We start from the raw sequence: 17527 nt of genomic DNA, 5'->3' as shown, positions 1-17527 counted from the left end.
GATGGCTGTAGTTTTATCAGTAGGCTCACCGGCCCAGCAGCGGGATATCCTGGTTGTGAAGGGTATCCAGGCATAGCTGGAATGAATGTATTACATGGCCCATAATGGCCCCCAAACAGCATCAACAACTTCAACAGACCCATTCCCTGTTGTGTGAGCTCCAGGCATTGACAATGGTGATGCAACATAATGCAAAGATTATCATTAATCATTAATATATTTGTATTAATGATTAATATGCCTTCATTTAAAAAATGCCACTTCAAGAACCGAAGTAGTCAAAACAACAGGTATATTGTACTATATCTGATATTGATATATTGGCTGATATTCTTTATATAGTATTTTTCTTTATCATTATTCTTTCTTTTTTAAATGTAGTCCCACAATTCTTCCACCCTCAGCTACCTGTAAAAAAAAAAAAAAAAGAAAAAGATAACTGAATTATATTTGAGCTGGAACAAAATGTGCATGTTCTATATTCTATTCTAAATAGCTTAATATTCACTAATAAGGAATTTATATTTATATTTAGGTAATAGCTAGGTATATAAAAAAAATACCATAATGATGTACTCTCTACTAAATTTAAACCACGTATTCTCTACTCTATCAAGCTAAACGTCTGATGTCCTATCTACTAACTTTAAACCCCGTATTCTCTACTCTATCAAGCTAGACGTCTGATGTCCTCGACTAACTTTAAACCACGTATTCTCTACTTTATCATATCACATATAGGCCTATCACTGAGTTATATTTAAACAGTGACTGAGTATTATGACTGAGCTATATGTAAACAGTGACTGAGTATTATGACTAAGTTATATGTAAACAGTGACTTGCCTTTCGTGACTGTGATACACAGTGAATGCGTCCGTTACTTATACGAAATGTTTATTAGCAAGGCCGAGCTTTCAAACCCTAGCGTTTGTCTGTCCGAAACCCTCGTGCAACTGTGAGTACCTTTGACATTTCTTTGCAACACCTGTACGACAAGCGTTTTGATAGAGAAAAGCGAGACAGACTTAATTGTAGGATTTTTCAATGGTCGTATAAGGGACGGTGTATTCACTCGGTGCATCACAGTCCCGAAAGGGGCTACATTTCTCCATTTCCTCATCCACGCCAATTTATTCTGAAGTCTTTTTCACTTCTGGTTTTTTCTCGTCACGTTTCACCTAGATCCCTTATTTGCACCACTCATTGGAAAGCTACACTCATTGGCTACAACCCTGACCAATAACTTTCGCAATCGTGGATGATTGACAGTTCTAGAGCGTCGGGAGTCCAGGGTGGTAATCTGACGCTTGCGCATAAAAAGTTGCATGCCTGACATATCGTCATGTAACTCTCGAACCGAGGCATGGATTTCGTCAAGTGAGGTGGCATTCGAACGGCAACGCGAAATGCCGTGACTTTCGTCTGTTCCGTTGCTTAATATCGGTACCTATCGGCAGGGCCGCCTGGGAGAAATGCGAGGCCCTGTGCGAGATTTAACGCGAGCCCCCCCCCCCCCCCCCCCCCCCAAAAGGTTTAAAAAAAAATAAAAAATAAAAAAATTATATATATATATATTTTTTTTTTCATACAGTCAACATATTCTTAAATAATAGCGCTGCCCGAGGCGGGGCATGATACAGTCAACATATAGCAAAAGAGAGAGCGAGAGAGAGCTCCCGTTCTACAGTCAATATACAGTGTACAGAGAGAGAGAGAGAGAGAGAGAGACACATTGGAAAGAAATTGAAATGCTATTTGGCCCTAAACAGAGAGTACACAGTGGCAGAATACCTGAGCACTGTGACTGAAGATCCTTGACTATGTACAGACTCAGCGAGCACAGCCTAGCCATCGAGAAAGGCCGCCATAGGCAGACTGTGTGTGTTAGAAAGAGAGAGAGAGAGAGAGAGAGCACATGTGTGTTTGTCATGTGTGTGTGTGTTAGAGAGAGAGCATGTATGAGAGATCCAAAAGGACAAAGATCAACACTTAAATCCAAGAGAGAGAGAGAGAGAGAGAGAGACACATTGGAAAGAAATTGAAATGCTATTTGGCCCTAAACAGAGAGTACACAGTGGCAGAATACCTGAGCACTGTGACTGAAGATCCTTGACTATGTACAGACTCAGCGAGCACAGCCTAGCCATCGAGAAAGGCCGCCATAGGCAGACTGTGTGTGTTAGAAAGAGAGAGAGAGAGAGAGAGCATGTGTGTTAGAGAGAGAGCATGTATGAGAGAGAGAGAGAGAGAGAGCATGTGTGTGTGTGTGTTATGGTTTGTAACCGACCCCAATCGCACAACACAAGACAGGTATGAGAGTAAGCCAAGAACTGGGCATTTATTGAATACAACAAAAAAGCGGCACTGTCCCTTTAAGGGAGAACACAAAAATACTGGAACAAGGAAAAAGGGCAATGTGCCTTTAAGAGGCGAGCAGGCTAAGGGGAAGGCTAAGGGAGAACACAAAATACTGGAAACAAGAATTAGGGAAAATTGGCACTGTGCCTTTAAGAGGCGAGCAGGCTAAGGGGAAGGCTAAGGGAGAACACAAAATACTGGAAACAAGAATTAGGGAAAATTGGCACTGTGCCTTTAAGAGGCGAGCAGGCTAAAGGACAGGGCCAGGGCAAAGGACAGGGCAGGAACAGGGGCACTGGAGAGGGGAACAGGGACAGAGGCCCGGGGAGGCGGGCTGGAGACAGGGACAGAGAAAACAGGGTTAAGGCCTTGGACAGGGCGAGGGCCAGAGCTGCTTACAGGGATGGAGTAGGAGCGCGCAGGCTAGACGTCTGGAGTGGAGCGCGTCGGCTCGGAGAGCGCGCCGGCTCGGAGAGACGCATCCTCCCGTAGAGAATTAGGAAGCGATGCGCGTCTGGAGTAGTTGCGCGCCGGCCAGACGTCGGGAGTAGGGCGCGTCGGCTTGAAGAGCGCGCCGGCTCGGAGAGCGCGCCGGCTTGGAGAGACGCATCCTCCCGTAGAGAATTAGAGAGCGATGCGCATCTGGAGTAGTAGCGCGCCGGCTAGAAGTCTGGAGTGGTGCGCGTCGGCTTGAAGAGCGCGCCGGCTCGGAGAGCGCGCCGGCTCGGAGAGACGCATCCTCCCGTAGAGAATTAGAGAGCGATGCGCGTCTGGAGTAGTAGCGCGCCGGCTAGAAGTCTGGAGTGGTGCGCGTCGGCTTGAAGAGCGCGCCGGCTCGGAGAGCGCGCCGGCTCGGAGAGACGCATCCTCCCGTAGAGAATTAGAGAGCGATGCGCGTCTGGAGTAGTAGCGCGCCGGCTAGAAGTCTGGAGTGGTGCGCGTCGGCTTGAAGAGCGCGCCGGCTCGGAGAGCGCGCCGGCTCGGAGAGACGCATCCTCCCGTAGAGGATTAGAGAGCGATGCGCGTCTGGAGTAGTAGCGCGCCGGCTCGGAGAGACGCATCCTCCCGTAGAGAATTAGAGAGCGATGCGCGTCTGGAGTAGTAGCGCGCCGGCTAGAAGTCTGGAGTGGTGCGCGTCTGCTGTAGGAGCGCGTCTGCGCGGGGTCTGGAGTGGAGCGCGTCTGCTGTAGGAACGCGTCTGCGCGGGGTCTGGAGTGGAGCGCGTCTGCTGTAGGAGCGCGTCTGCTGTAGGAGCGCGTCTGCGCGGGGTCTGGAGTGGAGCGCGTCTGCTGTAGGAGCGCGTCTGCGCGGGGTCTGGAGTGGAACACTGGAATACCTCCCGTAGAGAATTAGAGAGCGCAGGCTGTGTCCCACTCCAGGCAAACGGCGACAGGTGGCGAAGGCTGGCACCTCGTCTCACGCCGGAGATGAACCAGCATACAGAATACAGAAACAGATACAGATAGAGAATCTCCCGTAGGAGCTTGCAGATAGAGAATCTCCCGTAGGAGCTTGCAGATAGAGAATCTCCCGTAGGAGCTTGCAGATAGAGAATCTCCCGTAGGAGCTTGCAGATAGAGAACGACCCGACGAGGACTGGGGGGGAGATCGAGGTATTTAAAGCCCACTGGGGCGCTAATTAGAACACACATCAGGTGCGAGATGGTAATTGATACTTGACTTAGAAGTGTGTGTTCGGCAAGGACCAATCAACACAGAATCCTCACAGTACCTTAAAGGAACGGAGCGAGGCAGGGAATGCAATACATAAACAACGACAACGCGAGGGTGGGGGCTGGTGAGGTGAGGAGACAGGGAATAAAAGGTCCAGGGAACAGGAATTAAAGGTCCAGGGAAGAGGCGAACCTCACAGTACCCCCCCCTCCACGGGAGCCACCGGGCGACCCAAAAATACAGACAGAGGGGCAGGGGACATAAACAAGGCAATAAACAAAAAATTGGGCCATGCTAGCGGGGAAGCTACACCAAAAGTGGGGCTAGCAGAGGGACAGGGTAGCTGCCAGGGCACTGCTAGCTACAGGGCCTATGCTAGCGCTGCCCGAGGCGGGGCATGATACAGTCAACATATAGCAAAAGAGAGAGCGAGAGAGAGCTCCCGTTCTACAGTCAATATACAGTGTACAGAGAGAGAGAGAGAGAGAGAGAGAGACACATTGGAAAGAAATTGAAATGCTATTTGGCCCTAAACAGAGAGTACACAGTGGCAGAATACCTGAGCACTGTGACTGAAGATCCTTGACTATGTACAGACTCAGCGAGCACAGCCTAGCCATCGAGAAAGGCCGCCATAGGCAGACTGTGTGTGTTAGAAAGAGAGAGAGAGAGAGAGAGAGAGCACATGTGTGTTTGTCATGTGTGTGTGTGTTAGAGAGAGAGCATGTATGAGAGATCCAAAAGGACAAAGATCAACACTTAAATCCAAGAGAGAGAGAGAGAGAGAGAGACACATTGGAAAGAAATTGAAATGCTATTTGGCCCTAAACAGAGAGTACACAGTGGCAGAATACCTGAGCACTGTGACTGAAGATCCTTGACTATGTACAGACTCAGCGAGCACAGCCTAGCTATCGAGAAAGGCCGCCATAGGCAGACTGTGTGTGTTAGAAAGAGAGAGAGAGAGAGAGAGAGCATGTGTGTTAGAGAGAGAGCATGTATGAGAGAGAGAGAGAGAGAGAGCATGTGTGTGTGTGTGTTATGGTTTGTAACCAACCCCAATCGCACAACACAAGACAGGTATGAGAGTAAGCCAAGAACTGGGCATTTATTGAATACAACAAAAAAGCGGCACTGTCCCTTTAAGGGAGAACACAAAAATACTGGAACAAGGAAAAAGGGCAATGTGCCTTTAAGAGGCGAGCAGGCTAAGGGGAAGGCTAAGGGAGAACACAAAATACTGGAAACAAGAATTAGGGAAAATTGGCACTGTGCCTTTAAGAGGCGAGCAGGCTAAGGGGAAGGCTAAGGGAGAACACAAAATACTGGAAACAAGAATTAGGGAAAATTGGCACTGTGCCTTTAAGAGGCGAGCAGGCTAAAGGACAGGGCCAGGGCAAAGGACAGGGCAGGAACAGGGGCACTGGAGAGGGGAACAGGGACAGAGGCCCGGGGAGGCGGGCTAGAGACAGGGACAGAGAAAACAGGGTTAAGGCCTTGGACAGGGCGAGGGCCAGAGCTGCTTACAGGGATGGAGTAGGAGCGCGCAGGCTAGACGTCTGGAGTGGAGCGCGTCGGCTCGGAGAGCGCGCCGGCTCGGAGAGACGCATCCTCCCGTAGAGAATTAGGAAGCGATGCGCGTCTGGAGTAGTTGCGCGCCGGCCAGACGTCGGGAGTAGGGCGCGTCGGCTTGAAGAGCGCGCCGGCTCGGAGAGCGCGCCGGCTCGGAGAGCGCGCCGGCTCGGAGAGCGCGCCGGCTTGGAGAGACGCATCCTCCCGTAGAGAATTAGAGAGCGATGCGCGTCTGGAGTAGTAGCGTGCCGGCTAGAAGTCTGGAGTGGTGCGCGTCGGCTTGAAGAGCGCGCCGGCTCGGAGAGCGCGCCGGCTCGGAGAGACGCATCCTCCCGTAGAGAATTAGAGAGCGATGCGCGTCTGGAGTAGTAGCGCGCCGGCTAGAAGTCTGGAGTGGTGCGCGTCGGCTTGAAGAGCGCGCCGGCTCGGAGAGCGCGCCGGCTCGGAGAGCGCGCCGGCTCGGAGAGACGCATCCTCCCGTAGAGAATTAGAGAGCGATGCGCGTCTGGAGTAGTAGCGCGCCGGCTAGAAGTCTGGAGTGGTGCGCGTCGGCTTGAAGAGCGCGCCGGCTCGGAGAGCGCGCCGGCTCGGAGAGACGCATCCTCCCGTAGAGGATTAGAGAGCGATGCGCGTCTGGAGTAGTAGCGCGCCGGCTCGGAGAGACGCATCCTCCCGTAGAGAATTAGAGAGCGATGCGCGTCTGGAGTAGTAGCGCGCCGGCTAGAAGTCTGGAGTGGTGCGCGTCTGCTGTAGGAGCGCGTCTGCGCGGGGTCTGGAGTGGAGCGCGTCTGCTGTAGGAACGCGTCTGCGCGGGGTCTGGAGTGGAGCGCGTCTGCTGTAGGAGCGCGTCTGCTGTAGGAGCGCGTCTGCGCGGGGTCTGGAGTGGAGCGCGTCTGCTGTAGGAGCGCGTCTGCGCGGGGTCTGGAGTGGAACACTGGAATACCTCCCGTAGAGAATTAGAGAGCGCAGGCTGTGTCCCACTCCAGGCAAACGGCGACAGGTGGCGAAGGCTGGCACCTCGTCTCACGCCGGAGATGAACCAGCATACAGAATACAGAAACAGATACAGATAGAGAATCTCCCGTAGGAGCTTGCAGATAGAGAATCTCCCGTAGGAGCTTGCAGATAGAGAATCTCCCGTAGGAGCTTGCAGATAGAGAATCTCCCGTAGGAGCTTGCAGATAGAGAACGACCCGACGAGGACTGGGGGGGAGATCGAGGTATTTAAAGCCCACTGGGGCGCTAATTAGAACACACATCAGGTGCGAGATGGTAATTGATACTTGACTTAGAAGTGTGTGTTCGGCAAGGACCAATCAACACAGAATCCTCACAGTACCTTAAAGGAACGGAGCGAGGCAGGGAATGCAATACATAAACAACGACAACGCGAGGGTGGGGGCTGGTGAGGTGAGGAGACAGGGAATAAAAGGTCCAGGGAACAGTAATTAAAGGTCCAGGGAAGAGGCGAACCTCACAGTACCCCCCCCTCCACGGGAGCCACCGGGCGACCCAAAAATACAGACAGAGGGGCAGGGGACATAAACAAGGCAATAAACAAAAAATTGGGCCATGCTAGCGGGGAAGCTACACCAAAAGTGGGGCTAGCAGAGGGACAGGGTAGCTGCCAGGGCACTGCTAGCTACAGGGCCTATGCTAGCTGTACTGCTACATTAACATAGAGGCTGCGCTAGCTGCCGGAGCTAGGCTAGCAGACAGGGCTGGACCAGCATGAGAGAACAAGCTAGCTGGAAGGACAGTCCTAGCTGTGGGGAAACTGACCTTGCTAGCTGAAGGGGCAGCCCTAGCAGTGGGGAAAACTGACCTTGCTAGCTGAAGGGGCAGTCCTAGCAGTGGGGAAACTGACCTTGCTAGCTGAAGAGGCAGTCCTAGCAGCGGGGAGACTGACCTTGCTAGCTGAAGGGGCAGTCCTAGCATTGGGGAAACTGACCTTGCTAGCTGAAGGGGCAGTCCTAGCAGTGGGAGAAAACTGACCTTGCTAGCTGAAGGGGCAGTCCTAGCAGTGGGGAAACTGACCTTGCTAGCTGAAGGGGCAGTCCTAGCAGTGGGGAAAACTGACCTTGCTAGCTGAAGGGGCAGTCCTAGCAGTGGGGAAAACTGACCTTGCTAGCTGAAAGGGCAGTCCTAGCAGTGGGGAAACTGACCTTGCTAGCTGAAGGGGCAGTCCTAGCAGTGGGAGAAAACTGACCTTGCTAGCTGAAGGGGCAGTCCTAGCAGTGGGGAAACTGACCTTGCTAGCTGAAGGGGCAGTCCTAGCAGTGGGGAAAACTGACCTTGCTAGCTGAAAGGGCAGTCCTAGCAGCGAGGAAACTGACCTTGCTAGCTGAAGGGGCAGTCCTAGCAGTGGGAGAAAACTGACCTTGCTAGCTGAAGGGGCAGTCCTAGCAGTGGGGAAACTACACAAAAAGTGGAGGCCAAGCAGAGGGACCGGGTTAGCTGCCTGGGCATGGCTAGCTACAGGGCCTATGCTAGCTGCAAGGGCTGCATTAACATAGAGGCTGTGCTAGCAGCCGGGGCTAAGCTAGCAGACTGGGGCCAAGCTGGTAGTAGAGGCCTGGCAAGCTGCAGGGGAGCTAACGAGGCTAACAGAGAAGCTAACAGGGGAGTCAACAGGGGAACTAACAAAGGCTAACAGGGGAGCTAACAGGGGAGACTAACAGGCTAACAGGGGAGCTAACAGGGAAGCTAACAGGGGAGCTAACAAAGAAGCCAACAGGGGAGACTAACAGGGAAGCTAACAGGGGAGCTAACAAAGGCTAACAGGGGAGCTAACAGGGGAGACTAACAGGCTAACAGGGGAGCTAACAGGGAAGCCAACAGGGCAGCTAACAAAGGCTAAACTCAACATACACTGTCTGTGCTGGCTGGGGTCGTCGACTGGGTCGGGTCGTACTGTTATGGTTTGTAACCGACCCCAATCGCACAACACAAGACAGGTATGAGAGTAAGCCAAGAACAGGGCATTTATTGAATACAAACAAAAAACGGCACTGTCCCTTTAAGGGAGAACACAAAAATACTGGAAGAAGGAAAAAGGGCAATGTGCCTTTAAGTGGCGAGCAGGCTAAGGGGAAGGCTAAGGGAGAACACAAAATACTGGAAACAAGAATTAGGGAAAATTGGCACTGTGCCTTTAAGAGGCGAGCAGGCAAAGGGGCTAAGGCTAAAGGACAGGGCCAGGGCAAAGGACAGGGCAGGAACAGGGGCACTGGAGAAGGGAACAGGGACAGAGGCCCGGGGAGGCGGGCTGGAGACAGGGACAGAGAAAACATGGTAAAGGCCTTGGACAGGGCGAGGGCCAGAGCTGCTTACAGGGATGGAGTAGGAGGGCGCAGGCTAGACGTCTGGAGTGGAGCGCGTCGGCTTGAAGAGCGCGCCGGCTCGGAGAGCGCGCCGGCTCGGAGAGACGCATCCTCCCGTAGAGAATTAGAGAGCGATGCGCGTCTGGAGTAGTAGCGCGCCGGCTAGAAGTCTGGAGTGGTGCGCGTCGGCTTGAAGAGCGCGCCGGCTCGGAGAGCGCGCCGGCTCGGAGAGACGCATCCTCCCGTAGAGAATTAGAGAGCGATGCGCGTCTGGAGTAGTAGCGCGCCGGCTAGAAGTCCGGAGTTGTAGCGCGCCGGCTAGAAGTCTGGAGTGGTGCGCGTCGGCTTGGAGAACGCGCCGGTTCGGAGAGCGCGCTGGCTCGGAGAGACGCATCCTCCCGTAGAGAATTAGAGAGCGATGCGCGTCTGGAGTAGTAGCGCGCCGGCTAGAAGTCTGGAGTGGTGCGCGTCGGCTTGGAGAACGCGCCGGTTCGGAGAGCGCGCCGGCTCGGAGAGACGCATCCTCCCGTAGAGAATTAGAGAGCGATGCGCGTCTGGAGTAGTAGCGCGCCGGCTAGAAGTCTGGAGTGGTGCGCATCGGCTTGAAGAGCGCGCCGGCTCGGAGAGACGCATCCTCCCGTAGAGAAGAGAGCGATGCGCGTCTGGAGTAGTAGCGCGCCGGCTAGAAGTCTGGAGTGGTGCGCGTCGGCTTGAAGAGCGCGCCGGCTCAGAGAGCGCGCCGGCTCGGAGAGCGCGCCGGCTCGGAGAGACGCATCCTCCCGTAGAGGATTAGAGAGCGATGCGCGTCTGGAGTAGTAGCGCGCCGGCTCGGAGAGACGCATCCTCCCGTAGAGAATTAGAGAGCGATGCGCGTCTGGAGTAGTAGCGCGCCGGCTAGAAGTCTGGAGTGGTGCGCGTCTGCTGTAGGAGCGCGTCTGCGCGGGGTCTGGAGTGGAGCGCGTCTGCTGTAGGAGCGCGTCTGCGCAGGGTCTGGAGTGGAGCGCGTCTGCTGTAGGAGCGCGTCTGCTGTAGGAGCGCGTCTGCGCGGGGTCTGGAGTAGAGCGCGTCTGCTGTAGGAGCGCGTCTGTGCGGGGTCTGGAGTGGAACACTGGAATACCTCCCGTAGAGAATTAGAGAGCGCAGGCTGTGTCCCACTCCAGGCAAACAGCGACAGGTGGCGAAGGCTGGCACCTCGTCTCACGCCGGAGATGAACCAGCATACAGAATACAGAAACAGATACAGATAGAGAATCTCCCGTAGGAGCTTGCAGATAGAGAATCTCCCGTAGGAGCTTGCAGATAGAGAATCTCCCGTAGGAGCTTGCAGATAGAGAATCTCCCGTAGGAGCTTGCAGATAGAGAACGACCCGACGAGGACTGGGGGGGAGATCGAGGTATTTAAAGCCCACTGGGGCGCTAATTAGAACACACATCAGGTGCGAGATGGTAATTGATACTTGACTTAGAAGTGTGTGTTCGGCAAGGACCAATCAACACAGAATCCTCACAGTACCTTAAAGGAACGGAGCGAGGCAGGGAATGCAATACATAAACAATGACAACGCGAGGGTGGGGGCTGGTGAGGTGAGGAGACAGGGAATAAAAGGTCCAGGGAACAGGAATTAAAGGTCCAGGGAAGAGGCGAACCTCACAGTGTGTTAGAGAGAGAGCATGTATGAGAGATCCAAAAGGACAAAGATCAACACTTAAATCCAAAGAGAAGAGGGTCTATACCAGAGAAACCAAAGCAGCAAGGAGCCAATGGCCGACATCAGCTAAATAGGCTAGCCAGGTACTGTGACACCAGGCCACACACAGCTTTGGCCAACGGCCCAACGCTACCCAAGCTACACAAACGACCAAGACATTCACACACAGCACATGTCGTATCTCCAAATGTTGTGAAGTAGCATATGTTTTGCCTGGAAAAAAACATCGTTATTAACAAAACATTCGGGAGGGGAAGGAAGGAAGAGTGGGGTAATGTCATGACATTTTCATTAATCTTACCTGCACCAAGGAACGCAGGGCGAAAGGCCGCAACACAGGTCTCCACGTTGACGAAAGGCCTCTCGCTGTCGGGACAAATAAGCTATGGCCAGAGCCTTGTCATGGTGCAGGCCCGACTACATCTTCTGTCAAAGATGATGTCGTAGTCAGAGTGCCAGAACCCCCTGCTATTCTCACGGCTAATGTCAATGGTCGTAGCACAAGCTAACAGCTAACTCAAGGCTAACTGATAGCATCAAACGAACGTTCCCAGCCGAGCGCAGCCGGCAGTTAACGTCGAAGCTAAACAGCTAACTGGCTAACAGTTAGCTCAACCAGGCTATCGCTAACCATTAGCTAACGCAGAAGCAAGCTATGCGGCTACATACAGCCAGGTGCTGACACCAGGCACACACCGTTAGCTACTAGTAGTACTACAATAGCTAGTCGGCCAGTTTAGCTCCAGAGAGAGAGAGAGAGAGAGAGAGAGAGCGATGTCCACGGCGGGAATAGAATAGAGTTAATAGAATAGGTTAAAAACTCACCAAACGTCCAAGAGGATGGAGACAACCGCGTGGAGTTGACGAAGTTCATCTGCCAAACGACCATCCTCTTCATCTTGGCTGCATGTCTCTAGGTTAGCTAACGCTAGATAGCCTTTAGCTAAGCTAGCTACTAGCCGACATCATCATGGCTATATCCCGACTGCATCATGACAAGGCTCCGGCCATTTGTCCCGCCTTTCGTCAACGTTCCTTGGTGACTGACCGACTGATAATGACCGACCTTGGCTGGCATAACTAAGCATAATAGTCAAAAGCTGCACGCGCGAAATAGTCAAACGCAGCTGACTCTTCTTCTTCTTCTTCTTCGTTTAAGTTTCCGGCGGCGTACTACACATGATGTAAGTAACCACTCCCTTCGTTGAAACCAATAGTATGTCTGCTGCAGAGCACCAGAGCTCCAATAGTGACCCAGGTGCAGACCCAGGAACAAGTCAGACACATTCTACAAACATGTCTAATGTGAAATATATAAGCATATAAGCAAAACTAGATTTTAGGTATGTGATGAAAAAGGGCCTCGCGGGAAGGGGGGCCTCGCAAAAAAATAAAAAAAATAAAAAAAATAAAAAATAAAAAAAATAATAAATAAAAAATCTTTTTTTTTATTTTTTTTATTTTTTTATTTTGCGAGGCCCCCCTTCCCGCGAGGCCCTGTGCGACCGCACTGCTCGCACACCCCCTGAGGCGGCCCTGCCTATCGGCTAACATATCAGCCGATACCGATATGTCTCTGATAGACCAATATCAGCCGGATGAATCGGTTGGGCTCTAATAACCAGCCCAGGTTGGTTGTCTGCACCCTCACCGCAGGATTCTGGAAGGAGATGGAAGACACCTCTACATCCCCTGCCACTGCGATGGTGTCCACCATGTTGAACGGAATGCGATGTCTGAACTCCATGGAGTAGCGCCCATTGACGCTCACCTGAGGAAAGAGACATGTTTAACATGCTGGTCTGGGATCAGGTGGGGAGGAGAAATAAAAAAATGTATCCAGAGTTTACAATCAACAAAATACAAATAAACAAACAAAGTCATTTAACACAACAAATGTTGAAGGTTGAATGAATGGAACAAAATGTATGAGTGATATGCATAGTCTGCTGTGTGTGTCAGTTATCCTGTTTATTATAGTTGTGTGTCTATAATGCTGTCTCTGTGTATTGTATTGTCTGTCAGTTATCCTGTTGTGATTGTAGATGTGTGTCTATAATGCTGTATCTGTGTATTGTACTGTCTGTCAGTTATCCTGTTGTGATTGTAGATGTGTCTACTGTCTATAATGCTGTCTCTGTGTATTGTACTGTCTGTCAGTTATCCTGTTGTGATTGTAACAAGTGTGTCTGTCATTCTGTGAAACGTGTTCAATGTCTCTGCACCGTTGTCACCAAGACTAATTCATGTAGCCTACATTCCTTGTATTTGACAGATCATTTGTATCTGGCTCTGATTGTGTGTCATGTACAGTAGATTGTGTGTCATGTACAGTAGATTGTGTATCATGTACAGTAGATTCAGTAGCACCATGGGTGCTCTAAAAGGCGCCTTTAAATAAAATGCATTATTATTATTATTATTATTATTATTATTATTATTATTATTATTATTATTATTATTATTATTATTATTATTATTATTATTATTATTATTATTATTATTATTGTTGGCCAAGTCAAACCTGGTAGGATTCACGTTGAACTATGATCGTCAAATTGAAACCAGAACCAGCGGTGATAGTGAAGTTCTGCTTTCTCTCCTCGGTCCCCCAGCTTGACTGCTGGAAGGAATTGGTGACCACATAAGCAGGGTGACTGTCATATCGTGGGTTGAAATGGAGGGCGATGTCCGCATTGGGTTGAGAGCCACACTGCAAATTGACATGGAACCTGGAGAGAAGGGAGGGGAAGCAGCAGTGTAACGGTTCCTGTTAGTGCTTTTCAGGCAGGGCCTTGCAGATTTTATTAATCAAAAAGTGTGGTAGGTCTATTCCACCTCTGCTATTCAAGGGTTATATTGATTTCATCACTAATGAATGATAGATACGACACTCAGCACTGTGTCCTTTATGAGAAGGTTGGCTGGTCCTCACTGATTGAGAGGCGCAACAAACACTGGTATTTGTTCATTTTTAAGGCCCTTATTGGTAAGCTGGCTCCTTATACTAACTACATCATTATTGGAATGGAATTTTGGAACCTATGGAACCCGTTCTAGTGACTGGCGGGTCCTTAAGGTCCCCAGAGTTAGCTCAGAACAGGGTAAATCTGCATTTTGCTATGATGCCCCCCTAGCATGGAATTAACTCCCAACAGTCTGTTGCAAATCTGTTGCAGTTTAAAACCTTGATCTCCAACCTTTGTCAATCAAGTTGTACACGTTTTAATTGATTGTTATCCTAACTTGTCTTATTGTTATGATTTTATATTCTGTGTGATTATTTTTTTGCTAAACTCTATGTGACTGTAAATAGAGTTGCCTTTTGGGTTTAAATAAAGGTTTGAAAATGTTTAAATGCAAATTACATGGACTATAAACCACCTACCAAGCCTATTGCTCAGCCTAAGAGACCTACACAGAGATAATGTAATAAGCTCCATTAAGACAAACCCTATGAAACTATAACAACCATAGGTTGTGGTCCAGAACCATAGTAACCTAATGTTTTAAAATGATGTTAGTTGGTTACCTGTCTGCCCCGGGTAAGACGCGTCCAGTAATGATAATGCTCTTCCCCTCTTGCAGCCCACCTTGGATAGAACCAGTGAAGGGGATTCTCTAGAACACAACATGTACTGTGATGAGCTTCATATTGTCTGTTACGTTGGCAAGTAAATAAAAGGAGAGCGACTCATGTCGTAGAGCTGGGCACTTCGAGCACCATACTAGGCTGAACTTCAAACTGAGATTTGATCATCTATTTGAAAACGTCCTGCGTATTTCCTAAAATGAAACATGATGTAGTTTTAAATCACTTACCGGATTGTTAAAAGGAGCCTGGTTGTAAAATGCCATAACTCAAAGAGGAAGCAAGTGTTCCGCTGCTGGGGAAGGTTCTGACACAAAGTAGGCTGACACTTCAGTAAAACTACAGAGAATTCAGATTGATTGCTGAGATCAGGAGATTTCCTGCAGTAGGCGGTGTGTTTAGATTTGTGGCGATTTGTGTAGCAGCCTAGTTGACAAAAAAGCCTGTTATTCATAAACTGAATTTATAAATTATTTGGTTACCACAGGTCAGTATCACAGGGACATACCTGTATGTACCTTATTGTTATTATTGTTGTTGTTGTTGTTGTTGTTGTTGTTGTTGTTGTTGTTGTTGTTGTTGTTGTTGTTGTTGTTGTGTTTTTTTTTTTTTTTATTGTTATTGTTATTTAAAACACATATCATCCCTTTTCTGTGACATCTACTGTACGTTCTTCAATAATTTGCTATTCTGCAGATTGTATATTAATTTGTATATGTTATACCCAGTTTAATCACCTGTACATTGTACTATTACATTTGCACTCTGGTTGGATGCCAAATACATTTTTGTTGTACTGTACATGTGCTGCATAATGATAATACATTATCTAATCTAATCTAATCTAATCTAAATTGCACTGTTGCTGCTCTTAATTAAAATAAGTCACATTAGGGGAAAAGTGGGGAAATAGTTCCCACTATTGAAGGCAGTATTGTCCACTATTCTCACCGCCTTGCTGAGTCGTGGATCCTTGAGAACAACTCCTCCATGTGTCCTATAAGATGTAGGCCTGATGGTGCTGCTCTATAATCGAAGATTGAGACTTAAATGTGTGTTGTACTGTTTACGTTTGCTATAATAATATTTTTTGACATTTTACAGTAACCTTCTTCCAGCGGACTATGAGAGGGGGGGGGTCTTGGGGCCACAAGTTCCCTTTTCAGCATGATACATCAAAGTCATATTTTACACAAGACATTGCTGGTGTCTATTTCCTGTCCTAAAAATAATTTCAATATGTATTTAAAAGAGAAGAGAAAATGCTGCACACCTTCATCAGGAAAAAGGTCTGAGGACCGAAACGTTGTCTTTCTAATCACTGGTGGTTGTCAAGCCGTTACTTGACATCACAAAACAAACTGGTCAGACTACTACTTGACCTTACTCCTAGAACCCACCTCACCCCTGCCCACTTTGACTACCTAGGATAGATAGACGACAGAGTACAGCAACTTGCAATGGGCCTGGTCTACAAGATACACTATACGACTAAGGTACCCATGTACATGTCAAAATACTTCCCAAAGGTCAGTGAATACCACGACCACAACACCAGAGGGAGCTCAACAAATCATGTTAAACCCAGATTCGGCTCAAACAAGGGACTAAACACGTTTAGCAATTATGCCACATCAATGTGGAACGCCCTACCCAAAGCTGTAAAGGAATGTGAATCACTACCCACTTTCAAAACCATCTCAAAGATTACCTACGAGAGACTGCAATTCGAAACTGGCGCCTGTAAATGTACAGTAAATGTCCTAACTCAATAATAAATGAGACCCTCTTCTTGGGACCAAGTAAGGTTTTGTCGATATTCCAATGTACAATTTTGCTTGTACAGTTGCAGTTTCCCCCACCCCACCTACCCAACCCCACCCCACCCCGCCTACCCAACCCCCCCCCACCCAACCACCTCCAATGTACAGTTCACCCCCCCCCACCCAACCTCCTGAATGATGATGCATGAGCATTCTAAAAGCAATTCTTAAAAATATTCAATTTTAAAAACAATCTTAAATTGTATTTAACACTGTATTTTGTATTTTGTTTTGTTTTGTTTTTTTGCTTGCATGTAATTTTAGCCATCTTAATTATTAGTTTCATTGTGTATTGTATGTTGAGTACTGGCTTTTAATAATTCTGTTTTGCAATAATTGTTTTTGTATGTTTTTTTGTGTGGACCCCAGGAAGACTAGCTGGTTGCCATGGCACCAGCTAATGGGGATCCGTAATAAAATCAAATCAAATCCTCCAATGTACAGTTTCTACGTCAAATGTATATACTCTCTTTTTTAGACTCTTGTGGTATCACAAACAGTACTGTATTTGTAAATCTGGTATGTCATAAATGTATAGATGTAGCAGTACTGTCTATCTGTATGTCGTGTATGTCATATATGTTATGATGAGTTGAAAATGGGGGACCCTGATGTAAACAAGACAAAAGTCTTTCTCTGGTCTGCATCCCCTTAACAATTGTGTGTATTGAGCTGTACTGTATTGTACCCATTCTGCAATCTGTTAATAAAGTTTTCAATCAATCAATCAATCAAAACACCACTTCCTGTTTACACTAGTAATGTTAAGTGGCAGTTTGAGGCAGGGAAGTCACATGACGATGACTCAGCAACTGACTCAACTCACTCGTTATCTTACTGGAGTTTACACGCAAGTCAAAGCATGAGTAATTTGAGTATACTATCACTCTAGGACGGTCGTATTTCACATGCAAGTGTCAAAGGTAAAAAAAAAAAAATGGAAACGAAGGTATGGTTCTTGGCTAACTGAAAAAAGGTTAGAAATATGACATGTTTTTTTGTAAACGGGGTAACATCATGGAAAGTTGTCAAAATATGAATATTGTAACCTGTGAATGTATGAAGATCCTCATGGGTGATAGTCACTAGGCTCTTCCTAGAAGACTCACTTAAACGGGAATGCCACTCATTTTAAGAATCCACATTGATTGATTGATTGAAAATTGTATTAACAGATTACAGAATGGGTACAATACAGTACGGCTCAATACACACAATTGTTAAGGGGATGCAGACCAGAGAAAGACTTTCATCTTGTTTACATCAGGGTCCCCCATTTTCAATTCATCATGAATTCACACATGTTCCTCCTGTGGCCCAGGACAGTCAGTATGAACACACACCACTCTCCCCTAAAGCTCATCTGGGGCTGCTCCATATACAGTGAATGGGGCTCTGACGTTATGAGGCTATTATGTTCGTGTGAGCTCTTACACCAAAATGAAGCGTATATTATTGCTAGGAGGTCTGGTA

General features: G+C 48.6%; 1 protein-coding gene across 1 annotated transcript in view; it reads right to left on the bottom strand.

The window, feature by feature from the left end:
- LOC311224442 (uncharacterized protein) overlaps positions 1-14526 on the bottom strand; it is a 95224-nt gene extending 80698 nt beyond the window's left edge. The window contains exons 1-4 of the mRNA XM_084309431.1: positions 14462-14526; positions 14172-14260; positions 13164-13371; positions 12291-12410 (exon numbers count right to left, since the gene is read on the bottom strand). Of these exons, the coding sequence (XP_084165557.1) occupies positions 12291-12410; positions 13164-13371; positions 14172-14260; positions 14462-14497 (453 nt within the window). The 5' untranslated portion in view covers positions 14498-14526. The remainder of the gene's footprint in view (positions 1-12290; positions 12411-13163; positions 13372-14171; positions 14261-14461) is intronic.
- Between the last annotated feature and the right edge of the window lie 3001 nt (positions 14527-17527).

The sequence above is a fragment of the Notolepis coatsorum genome (genome assembly GCF_963971535.1).
Source record: "Notolepis coatsorum genome assembly, chromosome: 1".
Classification (NCBI taxonomy): Eukaryota; Metazoa; Chordata; class Actinopteri; order Aulopiformes; family Paralepididae; genus Notolepis; species Notolepis coatsorum.
This window is presented reverse-complemented; position numbering and strand designations above follow the sequence as displayed.